At 49.9% G+C, this 14,705-nt stretch overlaps 2 protein-coding genes across 2 annotated transcripts; one reads left to right on the top strand and one right to left on the bottom strand.

The window, feature by feature from the left end:
• Positions 1-477: 477 nt before the first annotated feature.
• Positions 478-878, top strand: FTJAE_6403 (uncharacterized protein; the record flags this gene model as incomplete). The annotated part of the gene is made up of 2 exons (XM_037353012.1): positions 478-530; positions 611-878. 2 exons carry the CDS (start codon positions 478-480, stop codon positions 876-878), a joined length of 321 nt encoding a protein of 106 aa, XP_037206514.1.
• Positions 879-2,437: 1,559 nt separating this feature from the next.
• FTJAE_6402 (transcription activator of gluconeogenesis ERT1) lies at positions 2,438-4,601 on the bottom strand (the record flags this gene model as incomplete). The annotated part of the gene is made up of 4 exons (XM_037353011.1): positions 2,438-3,401; positions 3,461-3,659; positions 3,930-3,937; positions 3,991-4,601. 4 exons carry the CDS (start codon positions 4,599-4,601, stop codon positions 2,438-2,440), a joined length of 1,782 nt encoding a protein of 593 aa, XP_037206513.1.
• Between the last annotated feature and the right edge of the window lie 10,104 nt (positions 4,602-14,705).

The raw sequence follows: 14,705 nt of genomic DNA, 5'->3' as shown, positions 1-14,705 counted from the left end.
AGCCTGACCTGAGGTGGGCTGGCACACTCTCTGTTTGTGCACTCCACTGTACCTAGAAATTGCGCAGTACGAAATGCAAGGTACCACTAGGTACTAAGGTAGTCAGCCCAATGCTAGAATTTTTCCATTTTCTTAGACTAAACAGCTTGAAATGGGTCATTCATTCATTCAGCATTACCTCCTTGTGCCAGTGGAGGCCAGGTAAGAGGCAGATGGTCCGCCCATGGTTTGCATATATCAAGAGCCAAACCCATAAAAAGAGATGGGCTATTGCATCCACCACTCCCAAGAATTATTTCGTAAGATCTATCCTTTTACTACTCCAAAGTAACCTCTATAAAATCTCTGTCAATAATTTCCATATTTTCCATCCTTCGCATCCTCGATTCAATCTCTGTTGGCCCGATCCCTTCCACCCTGTTCCCTGCAATAAGAACCCAAACTCAGATCCTTCGGCACACGTCTCAACCATTCAAGATGGCAGCCGACTCACTCCCAAGCTCAAACTCAAAGACACTGTCATCCAAGAGGTTTGTTTCATAACGATCCTTCATATTTACCCCCCCTACTAACAATACATCTTTTCTAGCTGTCTCTGCTCAGGTTCTAGTCATGGAGGATCATCACGATCCAGCTCCTCCGCATCAAACCGCTGCTCGAGCTGTAGCTTCCGGTCCGGATCTCCACTTCCGGGACGCCCCGCATCCGGAGACCGTGACAAGAACGATCTCAAACACTTTCATCTCTCGAGCCCAGCTACGGGTGTCGTCAATGGAAATGACCCCCTGGCAGCCGAAATTGGTGCTCAATGGGAAGATGGCCACAGACTTGGCCCTCAATTGGCCCATGGTCTGCCCAACTTGTCGAAATTGAACTGAGTACGGAGTACCCATCACGTTACTCCGTACAATCAGTTAAAAAAAATAAAAAATAAAAAAAAATAAAAAAAAGAGGGCATGTTGGGGTCGTGAGGCAGCGAGTCGAATACAAGACCAATAGTCGCGAGACAAAGTGTATAACAACATTGTATTTCTTGTTTATTTCTTTCCAGAGTTTCATCTAATATTGCCCATCTCCTCTTTCAAGTATCGATTCTTATTGAAATATGGTACGCACGTCGAGTTGATAAATCTGGTCAAATTGGAATATAGAAGAATTCAAAGCGTGTTCAAGACCTTTAAAACACTCCACTCTAACATAACCTCTACACACACATCCATACCTATAAGCAAGATCCTCTCTCTCTCTCCCTGTGACATCATGTCAAGCACCGCCACAGCTCAACTCGGCTCATTCATTTCAATACTGTAGTCTTCGGGGCGTCGGGTCCTCCTCCGAATCTGAATCTGCCTAAGCTGGGAGTGCTCACCCCTTCTCCCGTCTGCCGTCTCCCCAACTGCCGTAACGTTCCATACGCGGACGGATAACGGGGGGGCCGGACGATGCGGCAGGCAGATGCAGATGCAGATGCAGATGAACTAAACTAATGGACACTCGGAGAATATTTAATTTTAAAAAACTTAGACAAGGTACTTATCCTTTAACATTGGATACATCGAGACATCAATTGGATCTCTTTAAACGCACACGCCCCCCGGAAACCCCCTGCGAATCGCACATCGACAGAGCCAGATTCGGGTATTGACTTGCACATCACATCCTTTCTATTGGATCCATGGTTCTGTGTATGTATATCCGAATTGCAATGCACATATCCGTTGCACTCACCTCTCATTGGCTTTAAAGACCCTTCTCTGGCCTGCCCTGTCCTTGTCATTGTCACATCACATCAGCGCCGCACTGTAACACATTCTGGCACGCTTCTGTCTGTGTTACCAAACACGTGCTATTACTCATTGTATCGCGTCAAGGTATTCACGTCCTCTTCTTTTCCTCCTGCATAATCTGACTCAGTCACTCACTCTCCTCTGTTCTGTCGAGTCTTATTCCTCAAGATCAAGCCCATGCAAGACATGCCGCCAGCCTTATTCTATCTCCAGTCCCGCCACAACCCATCACTGTTGGCCTCGTCCGCCCGTTCTTTCACATACCACAACGCATTCAAAGCCAACTAACCCCCAATTCTCTGCTCATACAAAGCTGTCTAACAACAAAGATCAGCCTAGCTGAGCCCAACTGTATATATGGATATATTTGACACTGCAAAACTGTTGTCGCTCTCCCCAACCTAACGCCGCCGGCTGTAAATGCACAGATGCTTCAGCGGCACCACCAGGCCGTATTCACCCTCCTTTCTCGCTCTCATACACGTAACGATACACAAGACACAATCATGACAAGAGGATTACAGTACATGTGGCGTCCTGGTAGACCCAAATACTCGTCGCACTAAAATCAAAACAACAAAAATCAAACAAGCCATGTATCTGGACGCTCCACATGATTCAACTTCCATCCGTGCAAATATCAACAACGCTTATCGCCGCCGCTCAGGGTCATCGGGCTTGTCGATCAGACCACCAATATCAACTCGGTTTGACCTTTCCTCCCGTGTCCGTGGCCGAGGCTGCTCTGGTCCTGGTCCTGGCTGGGCTCGAATTGGCGGAAGCTGAAAAGCTGCTTGAGGTCGATACACGCTTGCAGGGGGCAGTTCGCTCCGGGGAACATTATATGATGGGGGTCCTCCATACTCTGTATGACTTGGTGATGCAGCATACGAAGTTGAGCCCGCCCCAGCAGGAACTCCGGGATTCATGGCGGCAGACAACTGTGTTGGAGGAACAGCAGCAGGTCGAGATACCAGTGGGACTTCGCTGAATCGACCTCTGGGCATATCAAAGGGTGGCCCTGGCGGCACCGGTGTCCTGTAAAGAGATTGTGGAGTTGGCGGCTGAGAACCATACGCATGCGAAGCCTCTCTGGTGGCCGGCGAAGAAGGTAAAGGATACGCATGCCGGGGTGGTAAACTCAGGACCATGACGACGACGTAGATCGAGCCCTCCTTCTCGAGCCCTAGTCGAACGGGATAATGTCTCGGTTGTCCATCAGCTGCTCTGAAAGTTAGGTATTCATTTCGGTCGAGTTGGAAGCGCCCGATATCCTCTGCGCCAAAGCCAAGTCCCTGGATGATATGGTCGAGTCGAGAAAGGATTGGTGGTAAATAGTTCGGCTCCTTTCGTGTTTGCTCCTCGATCAGTTGACTTCTAATCGACGCAACTTTCTCCCTCTCCGCAGGGACAACGACATCCCCCAAGTTCTGTCCCTGGAGTTCCACATGGCCTACAGCTTCCATAAAAGTTGGCGAAGCCTTCGCAAAATCCATCTTCATGTTCAAGAAAGCAACAGGGTCTGCTCCTCGAGGCCCGGCCGATAGAGGGGGTGGGAAAGTGGGAGCGTCCATGTTGGGTCCTCGCTCAGTATATCGCGGGTTCATATGTTCCCTATTATCAAAGCGTTAGCACTTCGACAAAATGCCAGGACGCCACTTCATCCGCCTTACCCAGGTCCTATTGGGACGCCCGAAGGATATATGCTCAATGGTCGCCTCGCCGTAGTATCTTGCGGGTGAGGAAATCTTGATGGATCATAGCGAGTTTCACGATCGTCTCTTAGTCGCGGTCGTCCTCGTTTCTTGTGTTGAACATCGACGCATGATTCCTCCTTCCCATTCGTGATACATCTCGAACATGGACGTTGTGCTATTAATATATTAGCACTCCTTGCCCTTGCGAAGTTGTATCAGAAGCGTATATCGCTATGTGCATTCTGCCTGGCCATATTCAGGGCATCGACAAGAGACACAACATGCACTGAACCAGGCCGTCTTTCTTGTATGACATGAATTCCAGTGTGTAGAGATCCAGCCGTGGACTGGCCACGTTGGCATCATCTCTCAATCTCGGAGGATTCTCGAGTAAGGAAAGGGATTTCACAGCATAACGTAAAGGAACAGGTTCTTGAAAACATACCATCACAGCTAGTCACGAGTTAGTACGGCTAGTTCATATGGACACATAGAGGACCACTTACCGAAGATGTGCTCGTTTACATGGGACACATGCGGAGGCCACATGACCTTTTGTTTTCCTCTGCGATTTTGGGGAAGTCATAGGCTGATTCTCAACCACTGACGGGCGGACAGATGATGTGTAAGACGAAGATGCCCCAGGAATTCCAGGAGGAATATAACCAGATGACTGGGGCATAGATGGTCCACCTGGTTGGATGTACGAAACAGGTCGAAGTACGGTCTCTTCTGTCCTTCGATATGAAAACGGCGGCGCGTCTGGGGGCCCTGGTTGGAATAATCTGGGAAGCGTGGTCTGCATGTTGGCAGGCCATCGATGATCAGTCGGCAATTGTTGATTTGAGTTGCTCCAGTAAGTATCGGGCTGACTGGAAGCTGAATATCCCACTGGTGCTTGCCCTCGATCCCCAGCGTCTTGGGGCTGCTTCGAGGGGAGGGGCGGAGATCCTGACATGGGTGGAGAGGGATATGCTCGATAGCGAGCAAAAGAGTCTTGCTCTGCGCTCTCGGATACCCAGGCCAGGTCTAAGGCAATTTGCGCCAGGTCTGAGATGCCGCGGCGTTGGCCGAGCGGGACGGATGCAGAATCGGAGACGGATCCCTTAATGACCATGAGGGCAAAATTGCTGCAGGATTAGTGGCTGGACAGACAGTAACCCCAACCCTGAGCTAGAAACAACAAAGATACACTCTGGGTTTGTCGTCTTGATCTGTCTTCGCGATACAATCGGATTTGATCTGGGCTAACCACCAGTTGTCGTCAGTGGCCACCGCTCAGGATCCAGCTGACCTGGACAAAGAGGTATCTCTTGTTAAGCTCCAGGTGCAAATTCAGCTGCTTCTTACCAGTCCGACAACCCCTTCTTTCGAGTTGCGAGCTGTAAGGTCGCTGAAGCTGATCTTGATGGAGTTTTGCCCCGCTTCTAAGATCTGCGGAGCTGAGGTAGCAGAGGAGCAGAAGTTACCAAGAGCATTCGGGATGATAGGCTGACGGTTGTGAAGGAACACTTCAACGGCAGCGAGTCAGGGATCAAAGAAGCGACAAGCGAGTGCCAAAGCGAGGAGGCGTGAGACGAGATGCTGCACCGTGATACTACAGAGATGCGATCTTGGAGAGGTCCTGGTGATACAGCGTCAAGCCGTGCAGTTGGGAGGTCGAGACGGAAGCGGCCAACCGCAGATACTCAGGGCCGGAACCTAAGAGGCGGAACCAGGTGAGGTAGGGCGGGTAGGTAGGTATATTCGGGCCCCTTGCTGGCCGGGAGGCCGTGAACACAGGTGATCGGGCTGTGGACGGAGACTGTTCGGTGGCCTACGACTGGTTTTTGTGAGACTATGTATGCAATAAAACCTTCCCTCTGAGTGGCAGCGCGACTGAGATGCAGCTTGGATGGATCAGGGTTGGTAACAGGGCAGTAGGACCCTGGTTCGGATTTTAGAGTGGCTGCTAAGTCAATCAAGGGTTCCGGTAGATTTCCATAACGAGAATTCTCCGCCTCCCTTGGTCTTTGCAATATGCGCCAGAAGATCACCAGAGTGAGAGATTTGGCGCGGAAGCAATAAGACAGGATACGTGATGGTGATTGGGGCGTTATATCAGCTGGAAGTAGTGGTATAGGCGACGTAATAGTGTGAACAAGCAGAAGCAATATTAGCTACGACCTTTCAGCCTTTGCTTCTCGCTGAGCACCTAGTGAGAGGTTCTTGTTAATCGGTGGAGGTGCTCTTCAGTATTGATAGCGGGGGTGTAAGGCAAGATCAAGATGAACAAGGGCGGTCGAAGAAGACGCTGAATGGAGTGAGAGAGCCGCCGTAGTCAAGTCGGACTCGCGCCGACTGGCTGGGTTAGATATCGGCCGTCCCGAGAAGACGGAATTGAGAGAGAAGGGCAACAAAGACAAGCAACGAGCATGTCTATTGAAGCAGCAACAAGTATCTGTATCTGTAGGTACCTGAGCAAGGAGAAAGCAGAGACGAGGACGAGGTCCAGAATGTTGAGTCCAAAACCAAAGCCTACGCCTGAGACCAAAACTAAGACTCAGACGAAAGACAGAGATGTAAATGTAAATGCAGGTGTTAACAAACTCGACCTGGTACGATACTGAAGTCTTGTCATTCTTCGAGTAAGGGCCCGCGCAATGGGAAGCCCAGCCCAGTCCAGCCCAGCCCAAGCAAGCTAGACTAGGGCCCTGAATGTATACTTCAGGGCTTGTGGAGATAGTCTTGGTGGCCCGTTATGAAGGTTGTCGAAGTGCTCAACGCCCGGCCGAGGGGGAGGGGTGCGACAAGGAAAACCCTGAGAACCCAGCAAACCTGACCCAGCCAGCACCTTAGTGCCAACTTGCTTGGTAACCCTACAGAGGTGTAAGTCAAGAAGGACACATGATTTACATATGTGAGTTCGTGGCCAAGATTATGGTAGTCAGCCAAACTTCGGAGTTCAAACAGGGTATGGATATTGTTTGATTATTGGTAATTGAGCAGCATGCAAGTGATTACAGAGCTTGAAAGCTTTTTTTGTCGAAACCCATGACATACTTTGTCCAGGAAAGACGGAAACACCACAGCTCACGACCAAGATAAGCCACTGTGAAGTCATTGTGGAAGCTCAGAGAATGATAGACTCAGGAACCGTTTGGACAGGGTGAGTGGCCACTCGACTTTCGTCGAGTGAGGACAAAAAGGCATTGGCCAATTGATGGCCCATGGGCCACAGCAAGTGGGCTGAGTTGTAGTTAATTGATCGTGCCCTTCACGTCGCTCGTGGCTGGGAGCTTCAGACACCAAGAGAAGTCAAGTGTCAACCTCATTACTAGTAGATCTGATCTGTCCGCCGTTTAATAGACATTCAACGTCGACGCTGTACGTCGTGTATCAGTTGTGCAGTACAATGTAGTATCAGCTGGCCCATTGCTGGAAGCCGATTCATTAGGTGCATTGCACGCGGATGTGCACAGGAAGACCAAGGTGGAGCTCGTATGCGACTGGCTCACAAACTTGTACTCTGTCCATAATAAACATGATTGATAGGGACGAATTCAGGTACCGAAAGCTCCAAGACTCGCAAGCTTCGCGGGTTGGCCGCAGTATGGGGGTGTTAATTACACTATCCCTTCAGGGTGTGTTTGTTAGCGGTGGCTTTAGGTCATGTTGTTGGCGTTCATGACTGCTCTTGGTGGACTTAGGGTCTCCAGTATAGGCGGCGTTTAAACTGAAGGCAAAGCCACGTTGTGAAAATCGGCAGCCATTGTTCGGCCGGTGCTCCGAATTAACGAGGCCATTCATGATGCCTGCGACTGCAATAGGAACTAACTGAGGTACAAATACAGCTCTAGTAGAGGCCTGCTGTCCTGATACTGGGGTACGGACAAAACTCAGGGGCGCAGGGCCGAGGTTGCAGCTAGGGTTTCCTGAAAACGGGGGCCAAGTAATAGTCGATGGTGATGCAAGAAACAGCGGCCAAGCAAGATGAGATGCGGGTTGAGCCTGTACAAAATGGAGGTCGGGAGTTTTCCGCCCCATGCCTCGCTTATTAGTATCTCGTGAGGCTTGTCTTGAGCATAGTTAACGCTCTATTAACCCACTAGGTACTGTATCGCCGTGATAGGAGAAGGGTAGAGCGCCGTTTGGGGTTTGGGGTGATGGCGATCCAAGCGATATTGGCTCAGACAAGTTTAGCTTTATTGTTCCGGCCGGCAACGTTCAACGTCCATCAGCCCTTAAACGAGCCCCAGTGGCCTGGCTATGGGAGGAAAGAAAACACAGGCCCTTCATCCTAGATGACAAAAGGACTCAGGTAATATAGTCTGAGCTTAGGAGAGCTTTTGCTGAGTTTATTTTGACACGTCATATTAAGGTTCGCTGTTTTCTTGCCGCTCGAGGCCTGGGATATCGGACCCTGGGGCATGGGACACCTAGCCCCTAGGCTAGTATCGCGAATCTAGCCAGACATAGCGACAGCGACGGGCGGCGCGGAAGACGAGGAAAAGGTGGCTGGGTTCTCACAGGAACATGGCATGGCCAAGGTGCCAGGTGCCAGGTGCTGGGCGCTAGGCACTAGCTACCTAGGTGCTCTGGTTGTACGTACTGTGGTGGGTGGAAGCTTGATCCCTGAAATAGAGAAGATTTGGTGTAGACATCTCTTCGCTAGTACATACGTCACTTCTCATGGCTGATAGACTGTAGCTCGTAAGTTTTGTGATATCGTCATGAGATGTGCGGTTAGAGGCCTCACTCATACCTTGTTCGCCTCTTTCCCTTGGTAAAGCTTGTAGACAGGAATCAAGCGACAGTACCCATTCGAGGAAAGCGCCTTCTGGTTGACACGGGGCCTTGTCATTGTTCTCTACAACAGGTAATTGCACCCATGGCAGTTGCCCTGGGGTTTGCTAACAGCTAACCCAGTCACTTTTCGAGGTCGTGCTTACCTCCAACTTAGATTGGAGGGAACCTTCCTACTAAGCCAGGTCAACTCCAACCATGGCCAGCGCCGATTAACTTTTCCTAAGCTTTGTTTGACATCGCGATCTCTTCATGTGTAGCTACAAACATTATTATTACCTTATTTTGCATCCCAATAAATAGTGCATCGAAATACTGACGTTACAGCATGCCGAGAAATACAGGCGCAATGCCGTGAGATCTGGTGTCAGGGTGCAAGGTTTAGCCCCAGTCAATTGTATCACGTATTATCCCTGTCCTCTGGTTCTTCAACACTACGTTTTCGACTCGAGACTCGCTCGCCGGATCACAACATGTTGAGCAACACAAGACGATACGCCGCATCGGCTCCCACTATCTTGTGGGGGCATCCTTTTCTTCTGCAACCGAGCACATGATCCAGGGGATCGTTGATGACGCATCGCAGGTTCCAAGACTCCGAGCAAGTGCTATTAGGAACATCCCGAGTCGATAAGGTGGCTAGGTTGGCAGCCCAGCCCGTGACGAGGAACCCTCAGATCTCTACTATAAGGTGCTATGCATTTGTTCTACTCACAGTTACGGAGTAGGCGCTTCGATGATAGGTACAGAGATTGGCCTTCACAAATGATCCAGATGCACTTGCCTATCAACAAAGTCAAGGCCGGGTTTTTTTTATAATGATTGTATATGCTCACTCCGGCTTCACATCATCTTCGGAGTGCAAGCAGCGCCTCAGGCTCCCTCCAGTAGCAGATTCCGTCCCCCCACTATGCGGCTGTCACTGCAAGGCGTATAGTGTCAGGTTAGAAAGTTCTGGGCGGCCTTCATTTCAATTAGCTACAACGTGAAGAGAAACATCCGAACCTGGCTGCCTCGGTCGTCTGGTCTTCTGTGCCATGTCCTCCTTTCCAGATTTTGCGTGGAGTCGCTTCGAAACTGACTCGAGTTGTATGGTATGGCATCTAATCAAGTTTTCATGACGTTGCCAGGCTGCCGTCGACTACTGCAGCCTTTAATAAACGGCTGACTACTGGCTAGTGCGATCCCACCGACCACTCCGAATTATATCAGGTAGGTATTGCGCAGTAATACATCTGGGCCTTGCACTGCGGACCCAGGAAAAGGAGCAATCCGTACTATCTAGTGAATGCAACAGTACCATTGTGGACACTTACGCAGACAAATTTTCCGTCTTGGTGAGCGCTAGATCTTTGATCGCTGAGTTGATTTGTGGTGATGGCGGTCCAGACAGATATACACCCTTGTCGCTCAAGCGGGCCAAGCATGGCATGCGCATGGCATACCGGATGAGCCTTGTTGCTTATGGGCTCCAGTGCATATTATCACATCTTGTCGACGTCTGCGGCCATGATTAAATCTCCGGTTCCAAGGATGTTTTACGCCGCCGCCGTCGTCACTAATTTTCGACGTCGTTGTCGTACCTCTACACCGGCACTCCTCCGAGCGGCCGCTCCTCATTATCATCCCAGAAAGTCACATCACGACCATGCAAGCTCGATGAAGGCGGAGAATCGTTTGCACAGTCTCAATACACACAAACAGGAGAAAAGTTGCATTATATGTGGAGGAGAGTGTACTGGCTGCAATACCTTTGCTCACGATTTTAGTTCAAGGTGTGGCACAACAGACTGCTTCTGGAAGCTCGATTAATACGTCAAATTGGCGTACTGATATCATCCCCCGCCATACAACAGAAGAGGATCGCGTAGTTATGTTGCAACGGGGGCTCAGTCTATACATGCTATGACTTGCTAAAACTCGGGGCAAAGTTCTTCTAGTCGCCTCGAGGTATGTTCTCCTGGCTGGATGGCCGTATACTGATTCTGATACCAACTGAATATCCGTATGTTCGGGGAGATTCAAGCTTAGGGAAATTTATATTTGGTGACAGGTCACTTGGCCTTGACCGCAGTAAGCGAGTCTGAATTAGGCCTAGTTGTGACCGTTATGTCAGACCAACTCTGGCCCAACTGGCTAAAAATGCCCCGAGCCAAAAGTCTGGCCCCTATCGGTTACCCCCTAGTGTCTTGGCTTGGTTATGACAACCATGGCCTAGGTAGGCAAATATGCCGGCTAATAGACGAATGGATAGAAGACTGGCAAGACATCGAAACTGGCGAATGGTCGTTACTTAGCTGGGAGTCCACAACCGCAGTGGTTGTCGTTATATCCATTTGCACGCGAGCAGTCCGACATGGTTCTATCCGCCGTAGTCATGATACACAATGGATGTCTTCTGATTCAACACGAGATGAATCAAAACAAAGCTGAAACTGCATCGATCTACAGCAATATTGGAAAGGAGGACAATAACGAACGCTCTAGCAGTTGTTGTTCAGCTCAGACCCCGAAACTCGTGTGATCTATCATACAAGGGCCTAGGAACGCTCCCGAGGCAAGGATACCTAGACCAAAACCCTCTTCTCTTCTTCTTAACTACATACAACAGGGAGCTCCTTCAGAACCCCGACATCGCCTGAAAACCACTACTTTGATCGTATCTGGATTCTGGCTTGACTCTTGCGGCAAGCACATCTGATGCCACATATACATACTTCGGAGGTAGATGGGAAAGAAAAGGCACAGTTTGTGGTGATTGTCTGTCCGTTCATGCAACTTACCGGGGAAGTACCATGTGGTCCAGAACAGGTTGGGGATGGCTTGTTGTTGATTGTTAGACACCAGCAATTGTGCCGTTGTGGTAAAACCACGAGGGGATACACTGCTTCAGGCACCCCTGGCAGCATAATAAGCCACGAACCGAATGCTGGGATATGGCTTCACGGTTATGCGTTTACCAGTAGAAGTCATTTCTTACAATATCCAGACCGTTAGGCAATGACGAAGTTGGTTGGTGGACAAGGTTCAAGCCACAATCGTCATATGAAGCCGTCAAATACTTCCTCCAGAGCCCAGCGCCATCAATTTTCCCCTGGAACATCCATTGGCATACCTAGGGATGATGATAGGCGCTATGTCTATATTTAGGAGCTTTCAAGCTCAGGTCTAGGTTGTTTCTCGTTTTTATTCCCTATTTCTCCAGTCGCGCCGACAGAATGAATAACGGTCAACGCTACTGGCAACCCCCTGTTCAGCTGTTAACCCCACGTCGGGCCTGGCAATCATGGTGGTGTGGTATGTCGGCCAAGCCTTGACAGAGTACCTAGCCAAGTAGGTAGGTAGGGGCCTGTCAAAATGCTGGAGTCTAGCCCTCACTATTGAGACATGGGAGGCTGCTAGTTGGGCCATGTCTAGCAGGCTTGATGGGACGAGTCACGTCCTCACCGTAGGTCTGAACTGCAACGAGCTGAAGCAGTATAGTCAACACTGCGGTTCTTCCTAAGCGTCTCACCCACACAACAACAGCCTTAGCAATGGGTGAGAGTTGGCCGATGTGAAGCAGTGCCCACCCCCGTTGGGTTTTCCGACCCAGACTCGTCCCTCTTCTGAGTCACTGTATCTCGCTGTTGGCTGAATTCATTCACTCTGCGAAATCCATTGCCCAATTGCCAAGGCGGGCAGACTCGATACTTCGGTTCTGTTCCTGAAAGAAATCTCCGGGAAGGTTATTCGTATAAAAGGAATGTGGCACTACCGGCAGGATGGTTCGGTGTGGATATCGGCGGCGGCGACGGACGCTGTTAATAAGCTAGCGAAGCGATGGTCAAACTATCGGGCAATTGTGCTGGCTGTGACGTTGGCATGCAGCAGCACCATTTCTTCTGACTCGGTTTGCTTCTAGTTTCAAAGCGTTGATTGGATATGAAAGGTTATAGCGCATTGAAAAGGGAGACCAGCGCCTCAAATCCACGTTCTCGGTACAGAGCATGGCGGTTCATCCCTTCGAGTTGCGACGCCCCCTACCGACGCAAAGGTTATCACATTTGACTAGCGGTGCTTCCCGCGTAAATCTCAGACAAGAAAAGCAAGTCAGGGTGTGACCATTGGGGCGGAGGCGGAAGAAGGGGCGCAACGCGATGCAAGGCAAGGCAAGGTAATGCAATGCAAGCTCTGCTTCTATCCTTCAACTTTGGGAGTTTCATGACGCGGATGTTGTCGGACATGGTAGGCGTGTGTGGCACACCGATGTAAGACATCTGCTAAGGAAATGCTCCATCGTGGCGAAATAAAAGGTCTAGAGCGTCCAAATAATACGGTTCAGCTGCCATTGAGCATGGGCACTTAACCTGCCAAGCCATGTCTTTGGTATTGCCCAATGAGTCGGAAGTCCACCACCAAAGAACCAGCAAAGTTGCGAGGGATGAGGGCATTTCGATCAAACAGGACAGCTCCACCGCAGAGGGACGGCAAGACGGGCACCCCGTCATTGGATAATAGATAGCCTGGCTTTGCTATGTAGGTACTGTATGTCCCTTAACAGGGATTGTGTTCGTTTTTCTGCATGTGCAGGCCGCAATGCTACCCTACACTGCATTTACTAGAGACAAATTCTCCTCGAGTCTCGGTGCGACAACTTGCACATCAAAAGAGGCGCCGGATGCGAGATGTGTGTTTAAATATGCTGGGTACACAGCATGAGATCTGACGATCTCATCAGAGCGACAAACTTCAAGGGACAAATAAGAACTGTGAAAAAGACATGAGGCGCTGGGGCATATATCGATCTGCGATTGAACACAACCCCATCTAGTGGTGAACTATACAGATCGACATAAAGAGTAGAATCAGGTACATTGCGAAGTATATCCCTAGTGGACAATAGCGAATATGATAATATAGACAGGGGTGGGTTTGAATATCAGATAGAGCTGAAACTCAAGACAGATAACATCACAATGTGATCTGCTATGGCTTATCGCTACACTTCATGAGACAACAGACATTGACAGAAAGAGCAGGACTTCTTTTCCAAGTGATATAGAGACTCAGTCACGTAAGTTTACCTTAGTAAGTAGTGCCTTTTAGATCAGTTAATTTTGGTACCGTAGGTAAGTATCCAGGTTAACATCACAAGTTTCCTTGCTTCCACGGGAAGTGCTCTAGGTGTTCTCTTGGTTATTTCCTGGGTAAGGTAGGTACCGGCTGATAGCACCTGAGGAGCCAGGAGCACTTTAGCTAGTACCTACCAAGGTTGTCCGGGAAGGAGCAGACGGGACGAGAGGAGCCAATACATACAATACAATGGATATCAAATACGAGGTAGGTAGGTGGGGGTCCAGGCCTTCCATGCTGTAATTGCCAACTCGGAGCTTTTCTCTCTCTTCTAGCACCATCGGAATGTCTCTCAAGATTGATCATGCCATCTACATACATCCTTCACCGACGTTAAGACTGAGTGATACCATAAGATCAGCGTCTGATCGGATCGGCAGTGCCAAAGAAAAACGGCTTACGACCTTGCAGAGAATAAATCAATCAATCAACCCGTCCGCTTGCCTGATCAGGCGGGGAAATATGGAAACGCACACGCCTTGCATCACCCAGCCAGAAGCAAGGAACCCTAACCCAGAACTAAATCACCAAAGAGCCATGAGCCTGACCTCTCGTTGGTCCCTTCATAGAGATACATCCGCACCCTATCAGTTGACCCTCCAAGCCAACGGTCAGGTTCAGCAACGTGCGGAAATTAGCAACCGCCAGTAATGGACAAGCACCAGCTACTCCGTACCGCCAGCCTGATCCTTGCTTGAGATGATGACACTGCAGATCATGTATCGGACAGTATCATCGCTCGTACGGGCTGCTACCACTAGGGTCTTTTATTTCAGAATGCCGTAAAGCGGAGATTTAGCACGAGACCAGACTTTACGGAGTACCTAGCCACCATCTTATTTCAGGTTGTCAATGCCGCGCTACCAAAGGCCTCCAATGCCGTGCCTGCTCATCCCCAACATTTTCAACTTGACTCTGAGAATTTTCCGACATCCTTGAGGTCACAACCAGCCAACCACATCCTGTCCGGACTACTTCGGTGTGGCGTTCAGCGTGCATGGGGTTTTTGACAGCGATGGCACAGTCCTCATGCTGGCTCTCCCGACTTTAGGGTATCTACCAGGATGAAGCAAGGCCAGTCCCTGCAATGTTACGCGCCTCTTGGGAAGGAAGCTCGTGGACACTTCGGGTAGGGGACGGACACATGGCAGTGGGACCCCGTCCGCTTCTCCACATGGGCATGCAAACCAACCTCATCAGCGGCCCTAATCACAGTGCAGTAGTTACGGGACAAGGCAGTTACAACATTGACCACACTCCAAGCGCAGACTTTTACAGTATCGATTGCAGGACCAAGTGATGTCGCTTGTCATCGAATTAC

Source organism: Fusarium tjaetaba, assembly GCF_013396195.1.
Source record: "Fusarium tjaetaba strain NRRL 66243 chromosome Unknown NRRL66243_c0000124, whole genome shotgun sequence".
Lineage (NCBI taxonomy): Eukaryota > Fungi > Ascomycota > Sordariomycetes > Hypocreales > Nectriaceae > Fusarium > Fusarium tjaetaba.
This window is presented reverse-complemented; position numbering and strand designations above follow the sequence as displayed.